Genomic DNA, 13,678 nt, shown 5'->3' with positions numbered 1-13,678 from the left:
TCTTGCCTTCGAGCACTAGAAGGTGCAATATGTTTTCAGAAATTGAATGCATTGAATATATGCATGTTCAGGACATGTTTTTTTTATTGCCCCGAGGAGGAAGCATGTAATATTTGCAAAATTGTGACCTCTTTCGGGTCCCTTTGGTCCTGGTCCTTTAAGTAGAGTGGGGCCACCCTGGATCTGTACCTTATAATTACTGGCAATTGACAAGGGCTTGTGGTTCAGACCACCCTCTGCTTACCCTGCGCCCTGTTCTCTCCTTTGGCCCTGTAACCTGGACTTGACGATCTGACTTTGGCTTCTTTGCTTTTGGTGACTGGTCTGCACTCACCCAGGACTTAATGAGTTCCAACCTGCCTGGAGGTTCTTCTTACCAGTAAGTGTCTTCCCCCACTCACCCCTCACCTCTTACTGCCTCAAGTGAGAGATTATCAGGGAGGTAAGGTCAAGGATAGGGGTGGAGGCTACTCAGGAACAGGGGTGAAAACCTGGCAAATCCCAAAGGACTTGACCTCTCATATTACACTGTGCTCAGAGCACAGACCACTGTCATCATCGGGGGTGAACGAACAAGCCCACTCCTGTCTTCGCTCTCATCGCCTCATGTGGCCATTCTCGAAGTGAGTGAAGAGGATCAGAATATCCCACCCCAAAATATGCCACCATTCGAGCGAAAGGCAATTGAGAGAGAGTAGATGCCAGAGGAACTCATTGCCCTTTACCCTTCTGCCTAAAAGCAGAGTGTATGGAAGGCAATGTAACCCAATACTGCTGTCCACATTCCACAATCTCTAAAGTAACAGACTGAAACCAGTTAGCAGGAATGGTAGCAATAAAGTAGTAAGGGAAAAAAGTAATAGTAATAAATAATAGTAATGAGGGAAAAGCACAGCCCTCCTAAACCACAAGTGAATTTCATTTGTGACCATTTGGGGTTCTGTGTTAAAGAAAGAAACTATTCTGCAGTCACAAATTTCTATTTGTGAAAGTGTCTCTTTGTCCCATACCAGGGAGAGGACAGCTCTTAATCGTTGGAGAGGACACTGACCTGAGACTGCATAAATTAACCTTGCTCAAATAACCTGTATCTTCCATTTGTTTTCCCCACATTTTTACCTTCCCACAGTTTACCACCCCTGTTTTTCCTATGTCTGCCCACTTTCCCACAAATTGTCACTCTTTGTTAAAATGGTATGAAAGCCCCCATGCCTAACCACTTTTTGGGGGGTTTTCACTTCTCTTCTGTGAGGCCCTTGTGTGCATGTAGAATGGAGTTTTTCTCCTGTTAATCTTTTGTCAGTTTAATTCACACACCCCCATCACCCAACCGTAGAGGGTGGAACAAAAGTTATTTTTCCTCCTCTACATAACATATTTCATCCTGTTAGACTGTAATCAGTGATTCCATTATGAGACAGAAAAGAAGACCTTTAATTCTTAAATTTACAATTCAAAGAATATTGCAACCTAAATGTGTAAGTAGAGAAAGGGCAGTGGGGTTGGGGAGGGACTAGAGTCACTCATTCAACAAGTCCACGTGGGATACTTACTCTCCGACACTGAGCAAGGGGTATGATATTCCTGAAGAATGGGGTCTTCAGAAGAGTCAGTAAGTTACAATAAAGGCTGTCTTCACTCTGCAGCCCTTAACATTTTTGTTTTCTTTTTAGTTTAATACTTTTGGTTGGGCTTATTTAGATTTGGATAAAAGACACACCAGGGATATGGTGATAGAAACCTAAAATACAGGCATTTTGCAACAAGCACGTTGACACCTTCTCTTGAGACTGAGATCATCCCTCCAGGAAAGGCTCCATTACTGTGTGTCTCAGCAGCATAGCTGTGAGCAAAGTTGGGTTTCACTGTTGGAAAATTTTAGAAGAGAAGCTGTATGAAATTTCTCAGTTGAGTAAGGAAAAGTATCGTGGTGAACAAAGAATTGTCTTCCGACATGAAACTCAAACTATCAGATCCCTTACGTAGAATTTTAGCAATTTATACTAGTTAAATGGGTTTTAGCAAGTCAAACATCTCCACAGAGCTGTGATTGTAGTATATATTTTTAATTATGGAGGCATTGAGAGCAATTTGCTCACATGAACTTTCCTTTAAATAGAATCATCAAGCAGAGCCTTTCACTCTGCTAATTCCTTTGTGTAGGGGGTCATCAAGTATTCTTTTTTTAAAAAATTTTTTATTGTTATGTTAATCACCATATATTACATCATTTGTTTTGGTGCAGTGTTCCATGATTCATTGTTTGTTCATAACACCCAGTGCTCCACGCAGAATGTGCCCTCTTTTAATACCCATCACCAGGCTAACCCATCCCCCCACCCTCCTCCCCTCTAGAAACCTCAGTTTGTTTTTCAGAGTCCATCATCTCTCCTGGTTCGTCTCCCCCTCTGACTTACTCCCCTTCATTCTTCCTCTCCTGCTATCTTCTTCTTTTTCTTTTTTCTTAAAATATGTTGCGTTATTTGTTTCAGAAGTACAGATCTGTGATTCAACAGTCTTGCACAATTCACAGCGCTCACCGTAGCACATACCCTCCCCAATGTCTGTCACCCAGCCACCCCATCCCTCCCACCCCCGACCACTCCAGCAACCCTCAGTTTGTTCCTGAGATTAAGAATTCCTCATATCAGTGAGGTCATATGATACATGTCTTTCTCTGATTGACTTATTTCACTCAGCATAACACCCTCCAGTTCCATCCACGTCGTTGCAAATGGCAAGATCTCATTCCTTTTGATGGCTGCATAATATTCCATTGTGTATATATACCACTTCTTCTTTATCCATTCATCTGTCGAGGGACATCTTGGCTCTTTCCACAGTTTGGCTATTGTGGACATTGCTGCTATAAACATCGGGGTGCACGTACCCCTTCGGGTCCCTACATTTGTATCTTTGGGGTAAATACCCAGTAGTGCAATGCTGGATCGTATGGTAGCTCTAATTTCAACTGTTTGAGGAACCTCCATACTGTTTTCCAGAGGGGTTGCACCAGCTTGCATTCCCACCAACAGTGAAGGAGGGTTCCCCTTTCTCCACATCCCCGCCAACATCTGTCGTTCCCTGACCTGTTAATTCTAGCCATTCTGACTGGTGTGAGGTGGTATCTCATTGAGGTTTTGATTTGGATTTCCCTGATGCCGAGCGATGTGGAGCACTTTTTCATGTGCCTGTTGGCCATTTGGATGTCTTCTTTGGAAAAATGTCTGTTCATGTCTTCTGCCCATTTCTTGATTGGATTATTTGTTCTTTGGGTGTTGAGTTTGATAAGTTCTTTATAGATTTTGGATACTAGCCCTTTATCTGATATGTCATTTGCAAATATTTTCTCCCATTCTGTCGGTTGTCTTTTGGTTTTGTGGACTGTTTCTTTTGCTGTGCAAAAGCTTTTTATCTTGATGAAATCCCAATAGTTCATTTTTGCCCTGGCTTCCCGTGCCTTTGGTGATGTTTCTAGGAAGAAGTTGCTGCGGCTGAGGTCGAAGAGGTTGCTACCTGTGTTCTCCTTTAGGATTTTGATGGACTCCTGTCTCACGTTTAGGTCTTTCAACTATTTGGAGTCTATTTTTGTGTGTGGTGTAAGGAAATGGTCCAGTTTCATTCTTCTGCATGTGGCTGTCCAATTTTCCCAACACCATTTGTGGAAGAGACTGTCTTTTTTCCACTGGACATTCTTTCCTGCTTTGTCAAAGATGAGTTGACCATAGAGTTGAGGGTCCATTTCTGGGCTCTCGATTCTGTTCCATTGATCTATGTGTCTGTTTTTGTGCCAGTACCATACTGTCTTGATGATGACAGCTTTGTATTAGAGCTGGAAGTCTGGAATTGTGATGCCGCCAGCTTTGCCTTTCTTTGTCAATATTCCTCTGGCTATTCGGGGTCTCTTCTGGTTCCATAGAAATTTTAGGATTATTTGTTCCATTTCTTTGAAAAAAGTGGGTGGTATTTTGATGGGGATTGCATTGAATGTGTAGATTGCTCTAGGTAGCATTGACATCTTCACAATGTTGGTTCTCCCAATCCATGAGCATGGAACGTTTTTCCATTTCTTTGTGTCTTCTTCAATTTCTTTCCTGAGTATTTTATAGTTTTCTGAGTACAGATCCTTTGCCTCTTTGGTTAAATTTATTCCTAGGTATCTTATGGTTTTGGGTGCAATTGTGAATGGGATCGACTCCTTGATTTGTCTCTCTTCTGTCTTGTTGTTGAATGCCACTGATTTCTCTGCATTGATTTTATAGCCTGCTACTTGACTGAATTCCTGTATGAGTTCTAGCAGTTTTGGGGTGGAGTCTTTGGGTTTTCCACATACAGTATCATATCATCTGCAAAGAGTGAGAGTTTGACTTCCTCTTGGCCGATTTGGATGCCTTTGATTTCTTTTTGTTGTCTGATTGCTGTGGCTAGGACTTCTAATACTATGTTGAATAGCAGTGGTGAGAGTGGACATCCCTGCCGCGTTCCTGACCTTAGGGGAAAAGCTCTCAGCTTTTCCCCATTGAGAATGATATTCGCTGTAGGTTTTTCGTAGATGGCTTTTATGATATTGAGGTATGTACCCTCTCTCCCTATACTCTGAAGAGTTTTGATCAAGAAAGGATGCTGTACTTTGTCGAATGCTTTTTCTGCATCTATTGAGAGGATCATATGATACTTGTTCTTTCTTTTGTTAATGTATTGTATCACGTTGATTGATTTGCGGATGTTGAACCAGCCTTGCAGCCCAGGGATAAATCCCACTTGGTCGTGGTGAATAATCCTTTTAATGTACTGTTGGATCCTATGGGCTAGTATTTTGGTGAGAATTTTTGCATCCATGTTCATCAAGGATATTGGTCTGTAATTCTCCTTTTTGATGGGATCTTTGTCTGGTTTTGGGATCAAGGTAATGGTGGCCTCATAAAATGAATTTGGAAGTTTTCCTTCCATTTCTATTTTTTGGAACAGTTTCAGGAGAATAGGTATTAATTCTTCTTTAAATGTCTGATAGAATTCCCCTGGGAAGCCATCTGGCCCTGGGCTTTTGTTTCTTGGGAGATTTTTGATGACTGCTTCAATTTCCTTAGTGGTTATAGGTCTGTTCAGGTTTTCTATTTCTTCCTGGTTCAGTTTTGGTAGTTGATACATCTCTAGGAATGCACCCATTTCTTCCAGGTTATCTAATTTGCTGGCATGGAGTTGCTCACAATATGTTCTTATAATTGTTTGTATTTCTTTGGTGTTGGTTGTGATCTCTCCTCTTTCATTCATGATTTTGTTGATTTGGGTCATTTCTCTTTTCTTTTTGATAAGTCTGGCCAGGGGTTTATCAATCTTGTTAATTCTTTCAAAGAACCAGCTCCTAGTTTTGTTGATCTGTTCTACTGTTCTTTTGGTTTCTAGTTCATTGATTTCTGCTCTGATCTTTACGATTTCTCTTCTCCTGCTGGGTTTAGGCTTTATTTGCTGTTCTTTCTCCAGCTCCTTTAGGTGTAGGGTTAGGTTGTGTATTTGAGACCTTTCTTGTTTCTTGAGAAAGGCTTGTATTGCTATATACTTTCCTCTCAGGACTGCCTTTGCTGTATCCCAAAGATTTTGGACTGTTGTGTTTTCATTTTCATTGGTTTCCATGAATTTTTTTAATTCTTCTTTAATTTCCTGGTTGACCCATTCATTCTTTAGTAGGATGCTCTTTAGCCTCCATGTATTTGAGTTCTTTCCGACTTTCCTCTTCTGATTGAGTTCTAGTTTCAAAGCATTGTGGTCTGAAAATATGCATGGAATGATCCCAATCTTTTGGTACCGGTTGAGACCTGATTTGTGACCTAGGATGTGATCTATTCTGGAGTATGTTCCATGGGCACTAGAGAAGAATGTGTATTCCGTTGCTTTGGGATGGAATGTTCTGAATATATCTGTGAAGTCCATTTGGTCCAGTGTGTCATTTAAAGTCTTTATTTCCTTGTTGATCTTTTGCTTAGATGATCTGTCCATTTCAGTCAGGGGGGTGTTAAAGTCCCCCACTATTATTGTATTGTTGTCAATGTGTTTCTTTGCTTTTGTTATTAATTGCCTTATATAATCGGCTGCTCCCATGTTCGGGGCATAGATATTTACAATTGTTAGATCGTCTTGTTGGATAGACCCTTTAACTAGGATATAGTGTCCTTCCTCATCTCTTATTACAGTCTTTTTTTTAAAATCTAGTTTGTCTGATATAAGGATTGCTATCCCAGCTTTCTTTTGGTGTCCATTAGCATGGTAAATGGTTTTCCACCCCCTCACTTTCAATCTGGGGGTGTCTTTGGGTCTAAAATGAGTCTCTTGCAGACAGCATATCGATGGGTCTTGTTTTTTAATCCAGTCTGATAGCCTGTGTCTTTTGATTGGGGCATTGAGCCCATTTACATTCAGGGTAACTATTGAAAGGTATGAATTTAGTGCCATTGTATTGCCTGTAAGGTGACTGTTACTGTATGTTGTCTGTGTTCCTTTCTGATCTTTGCTGCTTTTAGGCTCTCTCTTTGCTTAGAGGACCCCTTTCAATATTTCTTGGAGGGCTGGTTTCGTGCTTGCAAATTCCTTTAGTTTTTGTTTGTTCTGGAAGCTTTTTATCTCTCCTTCTATTTTCAATGACAGCCTAGCTGGATATAGTACTCTTGGCTGCATATTTTTCTCGTTTAGTGCTCTGAAGATATCTTGCCAGTCCTTTCTGGCCTGCCAGGTCTCTGTGGATAGGTCTGTTGCCAATCTAATATTTTTACCATTTTAGGTTACATATCTCTTCTCCCGAGCTGCTTTCAGGATTTTCTCTTTGTCTCTGAGACTCGTAAGTTTTACTATTAGATGTCGGGGTGTTGACCTATTATTATTGATTTTGAGAGGGGTTCTCTGTGCCTCCTGGATTTTGATGCCTGTTTCCTTCCTCACATTAGGGAAGTTCTCTGCTATAATTTGCTCCAATATACCTTCTGCCCCCCTCTCTCTCTTTCTTCTTCTTCTGGGATCCCAATTATTTTAATGTTGTTTCGTCTTATCGTATCACTTATCTCTCGAATTCTGCCCTCGTGATCCTGTAGTTGTTTCTCCCTCTTTTTCTCAGCCTCTTTATTTTCCATCATTTGGTCTTCTATATCACTGATTCTCTCTTCTGCCTCATTTATCCTAGCAGTTAGTGCCCCCATTTTTGATTGCACCTCATCAATAGCCTTTTTGATTTCGACTTGGTTAGATTTTAGTTCTTTTATTTCTCCAGAAAGGGTTTCTCTAATAACTTCCACGGTTTTTTCAAACCCAGCTAGTGTCTTTAAAGTCATGATTCTGAACTCTAGGTCCGACATCGTACTAATGTCCGCATTGAGTAGGTCCCTGGCTGACGGTACTACCTCTTGTTCTTTTTGCTGAGGTGATTTTTTTCGTCTTGTCATTTTGTCCAGAGGAGAATAGATGAATGAGAGAACAAAATGCTAACAGGTTTACAACGTCCCCAGCAAATATACTGTATACAAATCAGAAAAGACCTGAAACCAGGGGAAAAGAAAGGGAAAGAAAGAAAAAAGAAAGAAAAAAAAAAGATAAAAACAAAAACAGAACAATACAAAAAAAGCAGAATGTGATCAAATATGATCAGGCTAGTGCATAGATCAGTGCCACACACTAGATTTTGGGCGTATTTTGGTCTGTTAGAAAAAAGTGCCTCCTAAAATTTTAAAGGAAGAAAGACATATATGTACAAAATAAGGGTTGATACAATGAAGGGATAGAAGATGACTGTAAAGATGAAAATTATAAAAGATTTTATAAAAGGACTTGATAAGATAAGTTTGAAAAAAGAAAGAAGATTTAAAAAAAAAAAAGAAAAAAGGGAGAGAATGTGATCAGGCAGGAGACTAGAACAGAGCCATACACTAGTGATTTAGGGTATATTTTTATCTGTTAGAAGAAACTGTATCTCAAAATTTTAAAGAGAGAACAACTTATATATATATATGCCAAAAATAAGGGTAACTGCTATGAAGGGATAAAATATGACTCTAAAAATGAAAAATAAAAAAAAAATTTTTTTTAAAAAGAGATTGATAAGATTTTGGTTGAAAAAGGGAAAAAGAAAAAAGAAAAAAAACAGTTAACAAAAATTAACTTTGATGAACTAATGAATCATGGTAAAAAAAAGCCATGAATTCTATGTGCAGTATTCCCCTAGCGCTGGAGTTCTCCCGTTCTCCTTGATCGGTAAACTTGGTCTTGGCTTGCTGGCTGTTCCTGCTGATCTTCTGGGGGAGGGGTCTGTTGCCGTAGTTCCCAAATGTCTTTGCCGGAGGCTGAATTGCCCCGCCCTTGTCGGTCCGGGCTAAGGAAGCTGCTCCGGTTTGCTCTCAGGAGCTTTTGTTCCCTGCAAGCTCTCGGTACAGCCTTGGAGGACAAGGGCAGAAATGGTGGCCTCCCAATCTCCACCCGGAGGAGCTGAGAACTCGGGGCCCCGCTCCTCAGTGCGCCCCCAGAGAAAAGCAGTCACTCCCGTGTCCCTGGTCTCCGGCCGCACTCCGTGCTCACCCGGACTGTGACCGAGCGTTGCTATCTCTGGCACCCGACCCCGTGTGGAGTCTCCAAACCCAGCAGATTCCTGCGGTGTGTTCCCGCGCCGCTCCTCCCCGGGAAGGAAGGGGAGTCTCCCCGGATCTGCCACTTGTTGGGTCCCTGCTGGAGGGACAGTGGCCCGACTGGGCCGCGGATCACAGTTTATGGCCACCCCGAGCTGAGAGCCCGCGCCTCGGCTCCGTCTCTGCAGCCGGCTTCCCCGCTCCGATCCCTGGGAGCTCTGCCGCACTCAGGCTCCCCCGGTCTCTCTGTGACCCCGAGGGTCCTGAGACCACACTGTCCCGCGAGGGTTCCACCCCCCGCTTAGCCACTGCAGCGACGTCCCTCCGCCGAGCCAACTTCTAAAAGGTCCGATTTTGTGCTCCGCGGCTCTAGCACTTGCCAGAAGCGGCCGACGGAGGCCCCTCCCCCGCCGTCTATCCTCCCGAATATCGCCTCGGATTCACTTCTCCGCACGTCCTACCTTCCAGAAAGGGGTCGCTTTTCTGTTCAGAGAGTTGTTGCTACTCTCCTCTTTGATCTCCTGTTGAGTTCGTAGGTGTTCAGAATGGTTTGATCCCTATTCAGCTGAATTTCTGAGACCAGACGAAATCTGGGTCTCCTACTCCTCCGCCATCTTGCTCCGCCCCTGGAGGTCATCAAGTATTCTTAAGTGAGTCACTTTAGAATGAATGGCTCATTGTAGGATTGAGTTTTACCCTATTGAGGAAGAGTAACAGAAATCAAAGTAGCAAGGACCTCTGAGATTTTTGTCACTTCATTTTACTCCTTTCTATTTCCTTTCTAAGAACAAATACCTAAAATAATTTAATGCCAACAAAAAACTGGAGCTGTTCACTGGGCAGCAGGCTGGTAATTGGCATTTGCAGGTTTAAAGGGATTAGGTCATTAGGTTAATTGGCATAATGTGAAGACAGATGCTTTATATTTTCAAACATCTTACGAGTTATTCCCTGGTGAACTTCTGTCTTAATTTAACATTTCTGAAGAAGTTTGTAGTTTGAAAATGTTTATCATGATTTTTATTTGTTGTGTCTTTTCTGTGAGGTGGCTCGGACTCTCTCTCTGTATGCATGAGTTATCCACATGCGGAGGATCTGGCACGTAGTTGACAGACGCTTCTGCCTTGGATGGCAAGGGAAAACTACAAATTAAAATTTGCCCCCTAGTGTCTTAATATTCCAAAGGTTACACAGTGGCCTTTGCTTAATCACACCTTTCCTGCCAGTTAAACTAGTTTTAGGGAATTGTGCTTGAAAATGATAATGCCTACCATGGGTTAAGGGTTTCCTAGGTACCTGGCACTATACTAAGTTCTTCATGCATGTTGTATAATTTAATTTTCCTAACGGTGCCATGAGACAGCTACTCTCTCAGTTTTACAGAGGAGAAATCTGAGGCTTGGTGGAGTTCAGAACACGTAACTTGTGTATGAAGCCCTAGATCTGGGGAGTGAAGGGGTTGGTGTTTGAATCCAATGCCCTGCTCCCCAGAGTGATACCTGTCTTGCGGGACTAAGGATGGCTACATTTCTTTAGCCGCTACTTAGTGCTGGCATTTGATGAAGCACTTTCTTTTTTCTTTTTTTAAATTTAAATTCAATTATCTGACATATTGTACATCATTAGTTTTTGACATAGTGTTCAATGATTCATTAGTTGCATATAATACCCAGTGCTCATGATCATATCACATGCTCTCCCCAATGCCCATCACCCAGTTACCCCATCCCCCCACCCACCTCTCTTTCCGCAACCCTCAGTTTGGTCCCCGGAGTCCAGAGTTTTTCATGGTTTGTCTCCCTCTCTGATTTCTTTGCGTTCAGTTTTCCCTCCCTTCCCCTATGATGCTCTGTGCTGTTCCTTATGTTCCACAAATAAGTGAAACCATATGATAATTGTCTTCCTCTGATTGACTTAATTCACTGAGCATAATCCCCTCCAGTTCCATCCACGTCAATGTAAATGGTAGATATTCATCCTTTATGATGGTTGAGTAATATTCCATTGTATATACGAATCACTTTCAACAACATATTTTCCTTGAATGTCCCCAACCTACCGATGGGGAAACTGAGCTGGAGAGAAGTTCACGAACATACTTGAGATCACACAGCTCTTAAGGGGCACAGCTGAGTTTCAGAACAGATCACTGTGGCTCTGAAACCCATTGCTATACCTGTATTCCCAGCGGACAAGTGAGCCTGCTTCCCTCCCCACCGCCCCGCATCACATTACTTTAAGTGCCAGTCACATGAGTTTGCACTGAGGGATTTTGTCCGAGTTTGCAGATGAATGAAAGACTGACTTGGGACATGGAACACCCCCAGCGGAGGGGGGCTGCTGGGCGCCCAGGGGCACCGACAGGAGCTGGGGGAGGAGGACAAGCTGCATCGCTCTTCCGGGTGCAGACCAGAGAGGAAAAGTGGGCGAGGGCACAGAAACGGAGACTGGAAGGCAGGGGAGAGCAGCTTCCTGTTCTTGCTTAGGGGCAACCCTGCCTTGGCCCTGCAGATGCGTAATTCGCAGTTCTTTTTTTTTTTTTATCATGTTAGTCCCCATACGGTACATCATTAGTTTTTGATGCAGTGGTTCCATGGCTCATTGTTTGCGTAAACACCCAGTGCCCCACGCAGTACGTGCCCTCCTTCATACCCACCACCGGGCTAGCCCCTCCCTCCAGAACCCTCAGGTGGTTTCCCGGAGTCCATCGTCTCTCATGGTTCGTCTCCCCCTCTGACTTCTCCCCGCCCTTCATTTTTCCCTTCCTTCTCCTAATGTCCTCCCTGCTGTTCCTCCTGTTCCACAAATCAGTTCTCACTGAGCTGGTGGCATTGCCTCAGCCAGATCAAATGAAGGAGAATCTAAGGCGGCAAAAGCAGTCACGTGCTGAAGGGTCAGGGTGATTTCTGCTCATCTCATGTGATTTTTATGGTGGGTAAGTTTGCTCCTCTTCCCACCCCCCCACTTCATTTTTAAACCAACCTCACGTGCTTCTTCTTCTTCTTTTTTTTTTTTAAGAGCAGTCTTTTGACAAGTCTTCTTGATTCCAAATCATTCTGCACCTTTTCCATTGGGACTGTTAGAAGCGAAGGTAGGAGGTCCCCATTCCTGAATTTTCCTTTAGTGACGTTAGGAACAGAAGGACATTTTGATTGTTAGCAGTAACAGGAGCTATTCCTTCTGCAGTCTTCTAGATTTTACTTTCTGGGTTGCAAATGTTCTGCTTATGGCAACTGCTTCTGAAGCAGAAGCTTTGGCTGTCCGTTCCAACACCCGTTGGAGGCTACTGTCGATGTTGATTGGAGGTGAGCTCTCTTTCCTAGGAGGTCATACCGTCAGCCTTATGAATGCTCATCATAGGGTGAATCTGAAATGAAACAGGAATGTGAGTGGAACTTAAGTATTAACCCAAGTTACGAAGTGGGTGGGGAGCACATATGACTTTTATCTTTAGACTCTTGTTGGTCCATCTCTCTCCTGCCGTCTCTTTGTGGCCTGCTCAGCACCGCACCCCCCCCAACTCTCCCTTCCCCTTGGCTTTTGGGCTGCCTCTCTGCTTAGCTGATGCTACAGGCCAGACCAGACTCACCTCAGAAGTCAGGGTCCTGGCCACGTGGGGTCTCCAGTGCATGCAGAATCAGTCATGGGAGCCATGGGTCCAGCCTGGGTCTTCCTTCCAAACGAGCCCTCAGCCCCATATCATCTGCAGCCCCTGAAAGCAATAGAAAAAGAGGGGTTTTGTCATCCTCTTAACAACAATCGTGATAATAATAATTATAATAATACAACAGCCCACACCAGCCAAGTGCCAACAACCCGGTGAGCTGGGACTCTTACTAGCCTCATCTGACAGATGAGGGAACAGAGGTGGGCTCAGTAAGACGCCCAGAATCACACAGCTCACTGGTGGAGGAAGGGCCTGGATTGGATGCGGTGTGTCTCACTCTCCGGAGGTGCACCGCCTCATGTGCGGCCTGGCGCCGGTCCCCGTCACTCGGCTACCCTGCAGGTGGAGCTGCCCGCCCTTCTCCCTTCTTCCAGGCAAGGAACTCGGGGGCTGGGCTTTCCGCCCTACTCACCACTCTGCTTCTCCATGATGGCTGAGAGGTTTAGCTTGTTTCCGAAACTGGCTGTGTCTTTGTAATGTTTCTCTTCTGTTTTCTCTCATTGCAAATTGTGTTTGGACAGAGGAAAAACCCCAGAAAATAGACTTCAAGGCTGTCTTGACTTGGAGGGTCCTGTGCCTTCCTGGTGGGGAATTTTCATTCATTCATTCGTTCATTCAGCATGATCAACTGTCTCACTCCATCAGGCTCCATGCTGGGCAGACAAAGTGCAGTGTTTGTCTTCGGGGAGCTCAGGGTCTCCTGTGAGGAGTTAGATGTGGTTTTTGGGCTGTGTCAGGACCTGTCATACAGACTCAACTCTTCCTTGGGGTGAGTGAGGCCGGGGGGAGGATGGGGAGAAGTTGGGGAAGACTCCGGCACAGAGGCTGCAGTAAACCTCCAGGTAGACAAACAGGGGGAAAGTTGTTCCAGGCAGAGAACCAGCATGTGCTGGTTCTGAGGTGAGGGTGATCGTGGTGAGCTGGGGGCAGGCCAGTAAAATGCACGCTCGGGGGTCGAATGACCCGGAGCTGGGACGGGAGCCCAAGCCTAGGATTCAAAGGGCCCTGGGGAGCTGGCTAAGGGGACCGCATTTTGTTTTGTGGCTGTTACAGGTGCCAAGAAATAATAACAAACTAGGAGTCTGCTATTTGGGTCATTTCTCTTTGAGGAAATTGTATTCTCCATTTGTACAGCTAGTAAAACAGGAAGTGTACTCATATATCGTACTCTCCTTTAGGAATAAGACATGAAAATATAGAAAGGCATAAAGTAAACAATCACAGGTTTGAAGAACTTTGGGGAGGGTGGCCTTTTTAAACTCGCTCTTTTGAGATTCCTCTCTGAGTGCTTTGTCGGTCTTTAAAAACACTGCCAATTAACATAACAATAAAAAATTAAAAAAAAAAAACAAAAAAACAAAAAAAAAAAACACTGCCAGAAGATATTTAAATACTCTCCCTAGTGAACTTT

At 43.7% G+C, this 13,678-nt stretch overlaps 1 protein-coding gene across 5 annotated transcripts in view; it reads left to right on the top strand.

Moving 5' to 3' along the window:
* The window catches only part of DCDC2 (doublecortin domain containing 2), a 153,863-nt gene that overhangs the window by 79,456 nt on the left and 60,729 nt on the right, over window positions 1–13,678 (top strand). Inside the window, exons 10-11 of one of the 5 annotated variants that reach the window (XM_027603636.1) lie at window positions 339–379; window positions 1,014–1,096. The exons of the other annotated variants lie outside the window; for them this stretch is intronic. Coding sequence (XP_027459437.1) covers window positions 339–379; window positions 1,014–1,031 — 59 coding nt within the window. The 3' untranslated portion in view covers window positions 1,032–1,096. Of the gene's footprint in view, window positions 1–338; window positions 380–1,013; window positions 1,097–13,678 lie in introns of those variants that run through there. 5 annotated transcript variants of the gene reach the window in all.

Source organism: Zalophus californianus, chromosome 7 (assembly GCF_009762305.2).
Source record: "Zalophus californianus isolate mZalCal1 chromosome 7, mZalCal1.pri.v2, whole genome shotgun sequence".
Lineage (NCBI taxonomy): Eukaryota > Metazoa > Chordata > Mammalia > Carnivora > Otariidae > Zalophus > Zalophus californianus.
Note: the sequence above shows the minus strand (reverse complement) of the source record. Positions and strands in the feature narration are given on the sequence as shown.